A 16025-nucleotide genomic window follows, 5' to 3' on the forward strand; every position below is an offset into this window, starting at 1 on the left:
GGTTGGACAGGCTAGATGCAGGAAGATTGTTCCCGATGTTGGGGAAGTCCAGAACAAGGGGTCACAGTTTAAGGATAAGGGGGAAATCTTTTAGGACCGAGATGAGAAAAACTTTTTTCACACAAGAGAGCGGTGAATCTCTGGAATTCTCTGCCACAGAAGGTAGATGAAGCCAGTTCATTGGCTATATTTAAGAGGGAGTTAGATGTGGCCCTTGTGGCTAAAGGGATCAGCGTGTATGGAGAGAAGGCAGGATACTGAATTGGATGATCAGCCATGATCATATTGAATGGTGGTGCAGGCTCGAAGGGCAGAATCCTGCACCTATTTTCTATGTTTCTATGTTTACAAGATCCCTCTGCACATCCATACGGACATAAGTGATAGGAGCAGAATTCGGACATACAGCCCATCAAGTCTACTCTGCTGTTCAATCATGGCTGATCTATCTCCCCCCCACGCTAACCCCACTCTCCTCCCTTCTCCCTATCACCGCTGACACCTGCACTAATCAAGAATCTATCTATCCAGCCTTCTGTAGCAATGAATTCCAGATTCACCACACACTGATTAAAGAAATTCCTCATCTCCAAAAGGAACGTCCCTTCATTCTGAGGCTATGACCTCTGGTCCTAGACGCTCCCACTAGTGGAAACATCGTCTCCACAACCACTCTATCCAAGCCGTTCACTATTCGCTAAGTTATAATGAGGGTACCCATCATCCTTCTAAACTCCAGCGAGTACAGGCCTGGTGCCGTCAAATCCATCATTGCTCCTAAGGGTTCTGCCTTTTATTGTTACTGAACACTCTCGTCTTAAATTCCATCTCCCAAAGAGCAACACATCACACCTGCCCAGATTCAACTGCGTCTCTCGTATCTCCACCCATATTTTCGTCACTTTGTGCTTTTTTCTCAATGTTTCCTGATGTTGCCTCTTGCTTTTCCACCAATCATCCCAGTGGGAGGAAGGAGGGAACAGTCCACCAATGATCGGCACACAATGGCAATCAAATCCGCTGTGTGTAACACACGGTATATTTACCTTGTAATATGCGTGGAGATGATCCGACAGTTCTTGGATGCTGCCAAATGGCAAAGGTTGTGGCAAATTGCCTTTTGTTTCAAAAAGGCTGTTATTGTAGATACCGTCTTGACAATACACCACACTCTCAACCTTAATCTGGGCCTGCAGCAGCCTCTCTGCTTCTGTTTCTTGCTTGTGGCTCATATTTGCGATTATGACCTGCAAACACAAAGATAAAATGAGCAAATATGTCATGGAGCCCTTTGGCCCTGCTTGTCCGTTCCGACCAAGTTGCCCCATCTACACCAACACTACCGGCCTGCGCTTGACCCATGTCCCTCTAAACCTGTTCTAGCCTATTTCTTTTGCTCCATGGATGCTGCCTCACCCGCTGAGTTTCTCCAGAATTTTTGTCTGCTATCCATGTACCTGTCCAGATGTCTTAAATGTTGTTATAGTTTTTGCCTCAACTAAGTCTTCTGGCAGCTCATGCCATATACCCATCGCCCTCGGTGTTAGAAAAACATCTATGACTACTGTCTGAGAAATAAGTATGGTTAGGAATTACTCACTGCACCATTACATGGTGGTGGCTGAAGTTGCCCCTCATATTCCCGTTAAATATTTCCCCTTGCACCTTTAAACCTATGTTCTTTGTTTTTTTAATTTCCCTAATCATGGTAAAAGGCTCTGTACATCTGCTCTATCTATTTCCCCCAATGATCTCATACACCTGTGTAAGATCACCTTTCATCCTCCTACGCTCCCAAGGAATACGGCCCTTGCCCATCCATCCTCCCCCTATAGCTCAGGCCCACAAGTTCTGTCACCATCCTCGTACTGTAAGTCTGCACTCTTTCCACCTTAATAACATATTTTCTATAACAGGGTGAGTAAAACTGAACACAGTACTCCATCTTTGGCTTCATCAACATCTTGAACGGCTGTAACCCAACAACTCAACTTCATATGTGGTCAGATCCAGGCTCTTTTTCTGGTGGGCAAGTTTAGAATCCGAAATGGCTTTGGGCTCCATGAAACTACCAAATTACTACCTACAATATGTGCTACAGTTACTTGCCCAGGTTCCAACAGCACCTCCCAATCCCACAACCTCTCACTAAAACCTTAGGTTTAAGGTGGCATGGTGGCATAGCAGTAGAGCTACTGCCTTACAGTGCCAGAGACCTGGGTAAGATCCTGACTACGGGTGCTGTCTGTATGGAGTTTGTACATTCTCCCCGAGAAAACTGTGTGGGTTTTCTCCGTGATCTTCGGTTTCCTCCCACACATACAGTTTGTAGGTTAATTGTCTTGGTATAAATGTAAAATTGTCTCTAGTGTGTGTAGTGTAGTGTTAGTGTGCCGGGATTGTTTGTCGGTGCGGACTCGGTGGGCCAAAGGGCCTTTTTCCATGCTGTATCTCTAAACTAAACTAAAAAGGACATGACCAATAGGTATAGGACTTCATCCCTGCCTGCAGGTTTAAAATTAGTGTTACACACCATCCTGACTTGGTGGTGTGGATTCACCTTCCCAAATTCTTACTTGAATGAGACTTGATTGTATTTATGTATATCAGATCTGTTTGGATAACTTGCAAGACAAAGGTTACACCTTTCACATGACAATAATAAACCTAAACCCCAAAACTCCATTACCGAAAGGCAGAAGGTTTGTGCACTGTACCTTGGCAGCTTTGGACAGGTTACTAAAGGCACTGAAATGTTGCTCGGCAACGACCATAAAAATATTCCTTGTGATATCTGTAATAGTAAAAAGACGATATCACACATGCAACTGATAACCAAGATAAGACAATGTGGGGAACCACTGTGAGGGAGGGGAAGGGAGGGGGGAGGGGGGGGGGGGGGGGGGAAAGAGTCGGGTCAGATCAAAGTCTATCTTCGGTTTAATCTAGCATCTGCAGTTCTTTCTTACACAAGTTACAAAGTATCCCACCCCAGTCACTCCCTCTTCTCCCCTTTGCCATCGAGCAGGATGTACAGAAGTTTGAAAACGCACACATCCAGATTCAGGGACAGTTTGTTCCCAGCTGATGTCCAGCTATCGAACCATCCTCCCTCCAACTAGAATGGTCCTGTGCTCCCATCTATCCCTGATGCAGAGGTAAAAATATCTTTAATTGTACTTTACTGGACTTTACCTTGCACTCATCGTTATACCCTTTACCCTCTATCTGCACACTGTGGATGGCTTGATTTTTATCATGCATTGTCTTTTTAATGACTGGATAACACGGAACTGTGCTACCATAAATCCGAATGCTTCCTGCAAGGATAGTTTAACGACCTGAAATGTCACCCATTCATAGAGTAATACAGTGTGGAAACAGGCCCTTCGGCCCAACTTGCCCAAACCAGTCATCGTGTGCCAGCAACACCAGTCCCACCTGCCTGCTCTTGGTCCATATCCCTCCAAACCTGTCCTATCCATTCCTTCTATCCAGAGATGCTACCTGTCCTGCTGAGTTACTCCAACATTTTGTGTCTATCTTTAGTTTAACAAGACAATCATTTGGGCTTTTTTGGTGTGGATAGGGGAATTCATTGTAGTGTGTTCCTTGTTACAGGCTTAAGCCTGATGTATCCATTACCTATGATGAATGTTCTTGTTTGGGTGCCCAGAGTTCTTGCAATTCAAAGAAGTACACCTTACGCATAGCAGTCACATACCTGTGATTGTCTTCAGTTTTGTAATAGCTGGATCTTTCAATTCAGAGACTTCTTTCTTAATGAAGGATTCAAAGGTATTGTAGTTGATAAACCCAGGCAGCTCTCTTCCACGGTATGTCTCTTCATATTTGGGAAACATATTTTTCACGTGATTTTGGACTGACAGTGCAAAGAAAAAATGTAAAACTTAAAATCTATTATTTTCCAATCATGCATTTGATGGCAATATCATAGTCAGGCACTCTCTGCACTCTTTCCAGCTGAAGAAAATCCTTCCCATAGTAAAGTGACTAAGACTGAATCCAATACTACAACTGCACCCTCACCCATACATCATAACACTGAAACATAATATCCCAAATTCTATGCTTAATACCCTGACTGATGTCAGGCCGGGGGGAGTTCCCCTTGCCACAGGTACCATTTAAGCCCGTGCTACCTGCTCCATTGCCGGGTAGTCAGCGACTAAACTGTCTCCCCCACCTGGTTTGCTTGGTGAGGAGGGGGCTGTGGACCCCCAACAAGACCTGTCAAAGGGCGAATGAGCTTCTAGTGAGCCAATGGTCATCCACATTCAATGGAAGTTGCGATCACTATCTTACATAGCATTGTAAGGAATGATGATAAAGCACACACACCAAAATTCTATACTTCCAGCGGCGGACATCCGCAGAAACCGGATGCCAGAGATGTGTGGTGCGTCCGTCACCGTTCCCGTTGGAAACCAGCACCACTGCATCGCTAATGTTTTCAACGATGATGAATGAATGAATGACATACCTGCACTCCTAGCTCCCACTGTTCTACAACACTCCCCAGGGCCCTACCCTCTCCCTTGAGCCTCACATCCGCCATGTTGTCAAAACATCATTTTTTCACCTCCGCAACATTGCCAAAATCAGACCCTCTCTCACCCCCCCCCCTCCGCTGCTGAAAGACTCATCCATGCCTTCATCTCCTCCCGACTGGACAACTGTAACACTCTTCTCTTTGGCATTAATTCCAGCAACATCAACTGACTCCAACTGGTCCAGAATGCAGCTGCCCGACTCATTACCCACCAAATCCTGGCACCACATCACCCCAGTCCTCAAAGAACTTCACTGGCTTCCCATTTCCCACCGGATCTTCTACAAAATCCTGGTCCTCACCTACAAAACCCTTAACCATTTGCCCCTCCCCTTATCTCACTGACTTCCTCTCCCCCTACCAACCCTCACGGTCCCTCAGATCCATTTCAGCCGGTCTCCTCTCCATTCTGAAATCCAACCTCTGCACTTTTGGAGACAGAGCCTTCTCCAGGGCAGCTCCCAGGCTCTGGAGCTCCCTCCCACAATTGATCCGAACTTCTGAGTCCCTCACCATCTTCCAGTCCCGCCTCAAGACCCATCTCTTCACCTCTGCATACCCTTAGTCCCATGTCCCCCTCCCCTTTGCATCTCTGTCTTACTGCTCTATTTTGTTTTGTTCTTGACTCACCATGTAAAGCGACTTTGAGTCATTGAAAAGCGCTATACAAATAAAATGTATTATTATTATTATTACCATTCACCAAGGCATGTTTGTGATCTGGAATCAGTTAAAGACTGCACCAAATAATGCAACATAATCTGAAGAAGGGTTCCGATCCGAAACATCACCCATCCAATTTCTCCAGATGCTGCCTGACCCACTGAGTTATTCCAGCACTTTGTGTCTATGTCTGGTTGAAACCAGCATCTGCAGTTCCTTTCTAAGCGTAGAACAATTATTGATTAACATAGACCTCGAGGGCACAATGAGACAGGCCAAGCCTGGAAGGAATAACATTAAGTAAGATGGTTCGCTATTTCTCCCAGTATTCATCCCCGGCATCTACCATCAATGATCCCCACCATATTGTCCTTGCCTCTTTTAGTTTAGTTTAGAGATACAGCGTGGAAACAGGCCCTGCGGCCCACTGAGTTCGCACCGACCAGCGATCCCTATACATTAACACTATCGTACACACACTAGGGACAATTTACATTTATACCTAGCCAATTAACCTACAAACCTTTACCTCTTTGGAGTATAGGCGAAAACCGAAGATCTCGGAGAAGAACCCACGTGGTCACGAGGGAGAACGTACAAACTCCGTACAGACAGCACCTGTAGTCAGGATCGAGCCTGGCTCTCTGCCGCTGCAAGTGCCGTAAGGCAGCAACCCTATCGCTCCTTGCGTCTTCTAGCTGTTACCATCGGGCAGGAGGTTCGACGGAGGTCGGAGGAGGAGCGGCAGCAGGTGAAGGAGAGTGGGGATTGGCTGAGAAGTAAGCTCTTGGGAGTTTGTACAGTGTTTTCTTTCGGTCACGATAGATTTAAAAACCGGACGAGACCAGCTACAGCGCAAACCTTTCAAGAAGGTCAGAGGAGGAGGAGCGGCAGCAGGTGAAGGAGAGCAGGGATTGGCTGAGGAATTTAATTAGTAAATTGGCAAATTAGGCAAGTTATCAGCCAATATAAGCAAGGTTGCTCTCGGGTGGCGGGCAGTCGGGGAGCGGCCTTGTGAGAAAAGTGCGAGTCTTTGGCTCAAGAGTCTTTGGCGAGGAGTCCAAGGCAAGGAGGCTACACTTGTTGGAAATTTGTCATTTCTGTCTTCTAAAGAAATGGCAGGCATATTGGTGCAGTGTGGTTCCTGCAGGATGTGGGAAGTCAGGTGTTTTGGAAACTACACCTGCAGAAATTATGTCCAGTTGCAGCTCCTGAATGAACGTGTTAGAGAACTGGGGAAGCAGCTGGATGACCTCAGGGCCATCCGGGAAAACAAGAGTTTTGTGGACAGGACCTACAGTGAGGTTCTCACGCCAAGAATACAGGAAGAGCGAAGGTGGGTGATTGTGAGAAAGGGGAGTAACCGTGGAGTGCAGGAGACCCCAGTGGCTGTGCCGAATGAAAACAGGTACACTCTTTTGTGTCGGGGGAGACAATGCTTCCAGTCAAAGCGGCGAATGGGTCGGTGGCTCCAATCCTAGTGGTGATGAGACTTGACTGGAAAGGTCGACGTCTGGCAGAGCTATAGTGGTGGGTGATTCCATTGACCGAGGTGCGGACAGGAGATTCTGTGGCGACAGGTGAGATTCGAGGATGATCCGTTGCCTCCCTGGAGCCACAACTCGCGCACCGACTTCACAACTTCCTCGAGAGGGAAGGTGACCAGCCGGCAGCAGTTGTGCACGTGGGCACAAACAATGTAGGGAGGAAGAGGAAGCAGGTTCTGCAACTCGAGTTTAGAGAGTTAGGAAGAAGACTGAAAAGCAAGACCTCTGGGTGGTTATCTCCGGATTACTTCCAGTACTTCATGCTAGTGAGGGCAGGAACAGGGATATAGGGGATCTGAATGTGTAGCTGGGGTGCTGGTGCAGGGAGCAAGGATTTAGCTTTATAGATCACTGGGATCTCTTCTAGGATAGGGGGGACCTGTACAAAAGGGCGGGTTACACCTTAACTGGAGGGGGACCAATGTTTTGGCAGGCAGGTTAGCTAATGCTACACTTGTGGGTTTAAACTAAATAGTGGGGGTGGGGTGGGGAAGGATTGACAAATTGGGAGTATAAAGATGGTGTTAAAGGGGAAGTGAGTACAGGAAAAATTACCAAATTATTGGGAAGGAAGGTTCGAGAAGGGATGAGAGAGTAAGTGTGAGAGAGGAGGTGAATACTGAAGTTAAAGTGTTGTATATGAATGTGTGAAATATAAGAAATAAAGAGGATGAGCTTGAGGCTCAGTTAGAAATTGGCAGGTATTATGTTGTGGGAATTACCGAGACATGGCTTCAAGAGGACCAGGGCTGGGAACTGAATATTCAAGGGTATGCGTACTATTGAAAAGACAGACAGGTGGGCAGAGAGGGTGGGGAAGCTCTGTTGGTGAGGAATAAAATTCAGTCCCTTGCGAGGGGTGACATAGAATCAGGAGATCTAGAGTCAGTATGGATAGAACTGATAAATTGGACGGGTAAAAAGACCCTAATGGAAGTTATCTACAGGCCCCCAAACAGTAGCCTGGATATAGGGTGCAAGATGAATCAAGAGTTAAAATTGGCATGTCTTAAAGGTAATGCTACGGTTGTTATGAGAGTTTTCAACATGTAAGCAGACTGGGAAAATCAGGTTGGTACTGGACCCCAAGAAAGGGAGTTTGTGGAGTGCCTCTGTGATGGATTCTTAGAGCAGCTTGTACTGAAGCCTACCAGGGAGAAGGCAATTTGTGTTGTGTAATGAACCAGATATGATAAGGGAACTCGAGGTAAAGGAGCCATTTAGAGGTAGTGACCATAATATGATGTTTTAAACAATAATTTGAGAGGGAGATGGAAAAATGGTAAGTATCAGTTGAACAAAGGGAAGGCCATGAGGGAGGAGCTGGCCAAAATTGACTGGAAAGATATCCTAGCAGGGATCACAGTGGAACAACAATGGCGGATATTTCTGGAAGTAATACAGAAGGTGCAGGATCAGTTCCTTCCAAAGAGGAAGAAAGATTCCAAGGGGAGTAAGGGGCAACCGTGACAAGGGAAATCAGGGACAGTATAATATGAGAAGTATAACATAGCAAAGATGAGCGGGAAGCCAGAGTATCGTAACATTTTTAAAGAGCAACAGTAGATAACTAAAAAGGCAACACAGGGAGAAAAGATGAGGTACAAAGGTAAGCTAGCTAAGAATATAAAGGAGGATAGTAAAAGCTTCTTTAGGTATATGAAGAGGAAAAACTTAGTTAAGACCAAGTTGGACCCTTGAAGACAGAAACAGGTGAATTTATTCTGGGGAACAAGGAAATGGCAGATGAGTTGAATAGGTACTTTGGATTCATCTTCATGAAGGAAGACACAAACAATCTCCCTGGTGTACTGGTGGCCAGAGGATCGAGGGTGACGGAGGAACTGAAGGAAATTCACATTAGGCAGAAAATGGTGTTGGGTTGACTGATGGGACTGAAGGCTAATAAATCCCCAGGGCCTGATGGTCTGCATCACAGGGTACTTAAGGAAATGGCTCTCGAAATCATAGACGCATCGGTGATCCAATTTTCCAATGTTCAATAGATTCGGGATCAGTTCCTGTGGATTGGAGGGTAGCTAATGTTATCCCACTTTTTAAGAAAGGCAGGAAAGAGAAAACAGGGAATTATAAACCAGTTAGCCTGACATCGGTGGTGGGGAAGATGCTGGAGTCAATCATAAAAGATGAAATAGTTGCACATTTGGATAACAGTAACCGGATTCAGCATGGATTTAAGAAGAGTCATTACGAAGGATTTACGAAGTCATTATGAAGAATTTACGAATAAATCATGCTTGACTAATCTTCTGGAATATTTTGAGGATGTAACCAGGTAAATGGACAAGGGAGAGCCAATAGATGCAGTGTACCTGGACTTTCAGAAAGCATTTGATACCTTATCATCGGAGATTAGTGGGCAAAATTAGAGCACATGGTATTAGGGGTAGGGTACTGACATGGATAGAAAATTGGTTGGCAGACAGGAACCAAAGCATAGGGATTAACGGGTCCCTGTCAGAATGGCTGGCAGTGACAAGTGGGGTACCTCAAGGCCAAGTGCTGGGACCGCAGCTATTTACAATATATATTAATAATTTAGATGAAGGGATCCAGAATAACATTAGCAAATTTGCAGATGACACAAAGCTGGGTGGCAGCGTGAACTGTGAGGAGGATGATATGAGGATGCAGGGTGACTTGGACAGGTTGGTTGAGTGGGCAGATGCAGTTTAATGTGGATAAATGTGAGGTTATCCACTTTGTTAGCAAAAACGCGAAGGAAGATTACTATCTAAATGGTGTCAAATTGGGAAAAGGGGAAGTACTGCGAGATCTAGGGCTCCTTGTTCATCAGTCACTAAAATTAAGCATGCAGGTACAGCAGGCAGCGAAGAAAGCGAATGGCATGTTGGCCTTCATAACATGAGGAGTTGAGTACGGGAGCAAAGAGGTCCTTGTGCATTTGTACTGGGCCCTAGTGAGGCCACACCTGGAGTATTGTGTGCAGTTTTGGTCTCCAAATTTGAGGAAGGACATTCTTGCTATAGAAGGAGTGCAGCGTAGGTTCACGAGGTTAATTCCCGGGATGGCGGGACTGTCATTTGTTGATAGAATTGAACGGCTGGGCTTGTATACTCTGGAAGTTGGGATGAGAGGGAATCTTATTGAAATAGAAGATTATTAAAGGTTTGGACACTTAAGGCGCAGGAAACATGTACCCGATGTTGGGGGAGTTCAGAACCAGGGGCCACGGTTTAAGAATAAGGGGTAAGCCATTTAGAACGATTATGAGCGAAAAAGCACAGGAACTTATCAGCTCCGCTCTGAGGACTTGGTCTTACTAATTGTACCTAAAGTCCGTACTGAACTGAGGAAAAGGGCATTTAGTTATGCTGCTTCCTGCGCATGGAACCAGCTGCAGAATGAACTGAAACTTAAGGAGCTGGTTTCTATAAACAGATTTAAATCCCTTCTTAATGATGTTGAAGCGGGCTCTTCTGTCTGTACATGCTTTGTTTGATGATGTTCTGACTGTGACTATTTATATGTTCTCTGTTGTTTTTTAATTATTGTCTGTAACTGTGGAACTGTGCTGCTGCCTGTCTTGGCCAGGACTCTTGTAAAAGAGATGTTTAATCTCAATGAGACTTCTCCTGGTTAAATAAAGGTTAAATAAATGAGGTAAAGCTTTTTCACACTGAGGGTTGTGAATCTGTGGAATTCTCTACCTCAGAAGGCGGTGGAGGCCAATTCTCTGTCTGCTTTCAAGAGAGAGTTGGATAGAGCTCTTAAAGAAAGCCGAGTCAGGGATACGATGAAACGGCAGGAACCGGTGGCAGTGCTGGCTCGAATGGCTGAATGGCCTACCCCTACACCTATTGTCTATTGTCTAAATGGCGCACTACTAGGTTCAGCTACATTCTTGTAACTATCAGGCTCCCAGAACATCATTTATCCACATTTTCCAGCGATGCTGTCCAACCCATGAGTTACTTAGTACTTTGGGTCTCCCCTTGGGTTCTGATCCAAAACATCATCACTGCTCTAATCCTACCTTGACAACAGAACATCACAGAGCTTGCACTATCATGAATTTGTTTTTTTTCATAATTGCATTTTGCATTTTTTTTGCAGTCTTCATTTAAAAAAAATGTTCTTTCATAATCTTAAGTGTAAATTATATATTACAATATATTACTAAATAATCGCTGGAATGGGCTGTGACGTCGGTCCGCGTAGCCAACCAGGACCGCCAGCAGATTGGGAAGTGGCGTTGACAAGTGAGATGGGCTGTTGGAGAGCGAGAGGGGCCATTGGAGAGAGTGAGTGTTCGTTGGAAATCCGTTGCCCGCATGAGTGCCAGCGGTCGGTGGAGGATGCGAACCAAAAAGGACCCGGCGTTGGAGGGCTGCCAAGAACAAAGAGGGACTCGGCATGGGGGCCCCGCTGAGAACAGAGGGACTGGGTGGGGGGAGAGGGGGGAGAAGGAAGAGGGACATATTGAATACTTCTGCAACATTGTTGGCGCCCTCTTCACGTGGCGACTCTTGCATACTTCTACGGTATGTAAACGAAGAATCTCACTGTGCCAAGTACATGTGACAATAAAGCATCAGTCAATCAATATATATTTATGCTCACATTTTGATACACGTTCGTTCAGGAATGTGTTCCATTCACAAAACTCATTTCGTACTACGGTGATGTACCTCTCGCCATCTACCATGTCCTGAGGTTCCTCCCCCATGGTCAGAATTTTTATGTGGCTGCTGAAGTTGTTGATTTTCTGGCAATTAAATCACAAGGTTTGTGAAGTTACCAGCACACGCATGCAGAAAAGCATTAACCAATAGAAACGGTCACCTTTTGGTAGAAACGAGGAACTTAAGGGGTTGGACAGGCTAGATGCAGGAAGATTATTCCCGATGTTGGGGAAGTCCAGAACAAGGGGTCACAGTTTAAGGATAAGAGGGAAGTCTTTTAGGACCGAGATGAGAAAATCATTTTTTACACAGAGAGTGGTGAATCTGTGGAATTCTCTGCCACAGAAAGAAGTTGAGGCCAGTTCATTGGCTATATTTAAGAGGGAGTTAGATGTGGCCCTTGTGGCTAAAGGGATCAAGGGGTATGGAGAGAAGGCAGGGATGGGATGCTGAGTTGGATGATCAGCCATGATCAAATCGAATGGCGGTGCAGGCTCGTAGGGCCGAATGGCCTACTCCTGCACCTATTTTCTATGTTTCTATGTAACTGCAGATGCTGTTTTACCAAGGAAAGACACAAAATGCTGGAGTAACTCAGCGGGTCAGGCAGCATCTGTGGAGAACGTGGACAGGTGACGCTTTGGGTTGGGACCCTTGGGTCTCAACCCAGAACATCATTTATCCACATTTTCCAGGGATGCTGTCCAACCCATGAGTTACTTAGTACTTTGGGTCTCCCCTTGGGTTCTGATCCAAAACATCACCTATCCATGTTTTCCAGGCACTGGGCCTGTACTTGCTGGAATGAAGAAGGATGAGGGGCAACCTCATTGAAACTTACCGAATAGTGAAATGCTTGGATAGTGGATGTGGAGAGGGTCTGAGAGTGATCTAGACGGGAAGGCGAAGGGCTGCATTATCAGAGCCTTCGTCGCCATCAGCTTGGACCACATGCAGGGGCAGAACGTTGAACTTGTGTGACCAAATGTTAGTGTTTGAAGGCTCTGGGCCTGTACTCGCTGGAGTTTAGAAGGCTGGGGGAGGGGACGTGGGGGAAATCTCAAAGAAACCCACTTTGAATTCAGTTCATTCCAGTGACTCCTCAGGTTTGAAATTAGACCTGAAATGTAACTTTTGGCAGCGAACCTGCCCTTCGACACAGGGGGATGAAATGGCAGGCACTGTTCCAGCCTCGCTTACTGTTGCTGTGGAACAAAGCAGACTAAACACAGCCATGAAACAGAGAGGGCCTTACCTCGATTAAGAATGTTATTTGCTCGGAGTAAGAAGTGGGGGCAGCGATGCCGTACCTATTGAGGGATTGCATCGACTGGTTCAGCTTGGTTTCTATTTCATTTCGCAACTGAGGCAATGATTTCTTGAAAAGACAGATTAAGCAAGAGTCACTATTTTGAGTGTCTATTCTAGTGATCACCCCTGCAGTTTACTTCCCAGCTTATTCCATGATCCCAAGTACCTATTACAGAGCTTTCCACGGTCAAGAGCAAACCCAGAGAGTTTAAAATGTCAATGCAGTACATTTGAACAAAGATTGAAAACAAAACAAAAATTCAGAAGAAACAAAACAACCATTATCGCGCATCAGCAATCTATTGGAACTGAGGGATAAATGCTGTCCAGAACTTAGGGCAACACGGTGGTAGAGTTGCACCAGGGACACGGGGTCGATCCGGACCATGGGTGCTGTCTGTACGGAGTTTGTACATTCTCCCTGTGATCTGCCTGGGTTTTTCTCTGAGATCTTAAGTTTCCTCCCACGCTCCAAAGACGTAAAGGTTTGTAGGTTAATTGGCTTGGTATAAATGTAAAATTTTCCCAGTGTTTGTGTACGAGTGTTAATTTGGGGAGATCGCCGGTTGGTGCGGACTCAGTGGGCCAAGGGGCCGGTTTCCATGCTGTATCACTAAATTAAACTAAACTTTGGAGTATAATACTTACTGTAACTCACCTGTGAACCTGTCCACTTGTTTTAAGATCTCATTTGAAAGATGGCATCTTTGGACAGCAACAATATCTCAGTGCTGACCAAGGAACTATGTTTAGTTGAGTTTAGAGATACAGCACGGGAACAGGCCCTTTGGCCCACCGTGTCTACGCCGACCATCGACCACCCGTCCACACTACTTCCACGTTATCTCACTTTCTCATCCACTCCCCACACACTGGGGGCAATTTCCAGAGACAGATTAACCCATGCGTGCCCGTCTTTGGGATGTGGGAGGAAACTGGAGCAGCCAGAGGAAACCCACGAGGTCACAGGGAGAAGATGTTAACTTCATTCAGACAGCACCTGAGCTCGGGATTTCAGGTTTCCAGGTCACAACACCAAAAATGTGACTGCAGTTTATCCCGGAGAATTTCCCAAGAGCGCTAGAGTTAATTAAAACCGATTCTATATATCCCCAAATTACTGACAGGCCTCAAGACGTACATTGCTAAATTACTTTAAAATGCAGCTGATCACTACAAACCCAATGTCTAAGAAAATGGAGGTTGTTTTTACAAAGTAAAACTTACAATAATGTGGTTGACAAGTTCCTTTGTAAGCCGAACGGCCAAATTTGAGATGCCTGCCTTTCCGTCGTCCAAAAGTGGTCTTGTTATTAAAATTGTGAAAAAAAGAATACCTTGGTCAATGTTGAAGCATTGCGGGATAATGACAAAATACCAATCAAACAATTTTACACGGAAAACAACGCGATGCAAAGTTGATGCAAAGCGAACTTCCAAGGGCGGCACTGTGGCGCAGTGATAGAGTTGCTGCCTTGCAGCGCCAGAGACCCGCTGGGTGTCAGGGATTATGGGGAAAAAGCAGGAGAATCAGGTTAGGAGAAAGAGATAGATCAGCCATCATTGAATGGTGGAGTAGGCTTGATGCTCCTATCATTTATGACCTTATGAGACCCAGGTTTGACCCCGACTACGGGTGCTTTTCTGTACGGCGTTTGTACGTTCTCCCAGTGACCTTCATTGGTTTTCACCCACACTCCAAAGATTGTCCCTAGTGTGTGTAGGACAGCGCTAACATGCAGGGATCGCTGGTCAGTGCAGACACAGGGGGCCGAAGGGCCTTTTTCCTCACTGTATCTCTTAACTAAACAATGGGAAATTTGACTCAATGGCGCATGTTGTTCTGGGACTGCAAGGTGACTATTTGGTGCAGGTTGATGTGAAGGTCGTTTGCACATGTAACTGGGAAGTACTAAGCATGTCAGGTGTCTACCGTTTACACGATCTGCCATCTACACTTCACTTAATGGAAAACAAGTCTTCACCATTTACCCAAATTGTTCGTGGTCTTCAAAAAATGCTTTTTCCTTGGCGATTGCATCCACCAGTGATATATTTTGATTGATGTCGTTCTGGCCACGACACTTAACGATCATGTACCCCTTCGCCAGCTCTACTGTCAGGTTCTGCACAATGTCAACTATGTTCTTCTCTGTTCCTTTGTCCACCAGGTCAGGTTTGGTCAAAATACCTTCAAATTTAAAAGTAAAAAGGGAAAGATGATGGAATTAATTTGCTGCTACTGATTAGTGGTGGTGGTGCCGGAAATTTTGAAAAATAGGGCAGCACGGTGGCACAGCTGCCTTACAGCACCAAAGATCTGAGTTTGATAGACAATAGGCAACAGGTGCAGGAGTAGACCATTCGGCCCTTCGAGCCGGCACAGCCATTCAATGTGATCAGGGCTGATCATCCCTAATCGGTACCGCTTTCCTGCCTTCTCCCCATATCCCATGACTCCGCTATCTTTAAGAGCCCTATCTAGCTCTCTTGAAACTATCCAGAGGAAAGGTCTCCCCCGCCCTCTGAGGCAGAGAATTCCACGGACTCACAACTTTCTGTGTGAAGTACTGTTTCCTCATCCCCGTTCTAAATGGCTTATCCCTTATTCTTAAATTGTGGTCCCTGGTTCTGGACTCCCACAACATCGGGAACATTTTTTCTTCCTCTAGAATGTCCAAACTCTTAGTAATCTTATATGTTTCAATAAGATTCCCTCTCATCCTTCTAAACTCCAGAGTATACAAGCCCAGCCACTCCATTCTCTCAGCATATGACAGTCCCGCCATCCCGAGAATGAAGTCTCTAAACCTACTCTGCACTCCCTCAATAGCAAGAATGTCCTTTCTCAAATTAGGGGTCAAAACTGCACACAATATTCCAGGTGTGGTCTCACTAGGGCTCTATATAACTGCAGAAGGACCTCTTTGCTCTTGTTATGAAGGCCAACATGCCATTCGCTTTCGGATGCTGTCAATATAGAGTTTGTATGTTCTCCCTGTGACCGCGTGGGTTTTCTCCGAGATCTTCGGTATCCTCCCACACCCCAAGGATGTACAGATTTGTAGGTTAAATGGCTTTGTATAAATGTAAATTGTCCCTAGTGTGTGCAGGGTAGTGTTAATGCATGGGGATCGCTGGTCGGCGTGGACTAGGTAGTGTATCTCTAAACTTAAAAGATACATTTTAGATTAGCGTATCAGATACAGTACAAGTGTATAGCCGAAGTACACTGAGACTGTATCGGAGAAAATGAATAGCTTG

General features: G+C 45.6%; 1 protein-coding gene across 2 annotated transcripts in view; it reads right to left on the reverse strand.

Moving 5' to 3' along the window:
• Positions 1-16025, reverse strand: part of LOC129702987 (interferon-induced GTP-binding protein Mx3-like) — a 56742-nt gene that overhangs the window by 12336 nt on the left and 28381 nt on the right. For both annotated transcript variants that reach the window (XM_055645119.1, XM_055645120.1), the window contains 7 exons: positions 14754-14952; positions 13989-14067; positions 12706-12828; positions 11389-11533; positions 3725-3883; positions 2718-2794; positions 1047-1247 (listed from right to left, as the gene is read on the reverse strand). In XM_055645119.1, coding sequence (XP_055501094.1) covers positions 1047-1247; positions 2718-2794; positions 3725-3883; positions 11389-11533; positions 12706-12828; positions 13989-14067; positions 14754-14952 — 983 coding nt within the window. The remainder of the gene's footprint in view (positions 1-1046; positions 1248-2717; positions 2795-3724; positions 3884-11388; positions 11534-12705; positions 12829-13988; positions 14068-14753; positions 14953-16025) is intronic.

The sequence above is a fragment of the Leucoraja erinacea genome, chromosome 13 (genome assembly GCF_028641065.1).
Source record: "Leucoraja erinacea ecotype New England chromosome 13, Leri_hhj_1, whole genome shotgun sequence".
Classification (NCBI taxonomy): Eukaryota; Metazoa; Chordata; class Chondrichthyes; order Rajiformes; family Rajidae; genus Leucoraja; species Leucoraja erinaceus.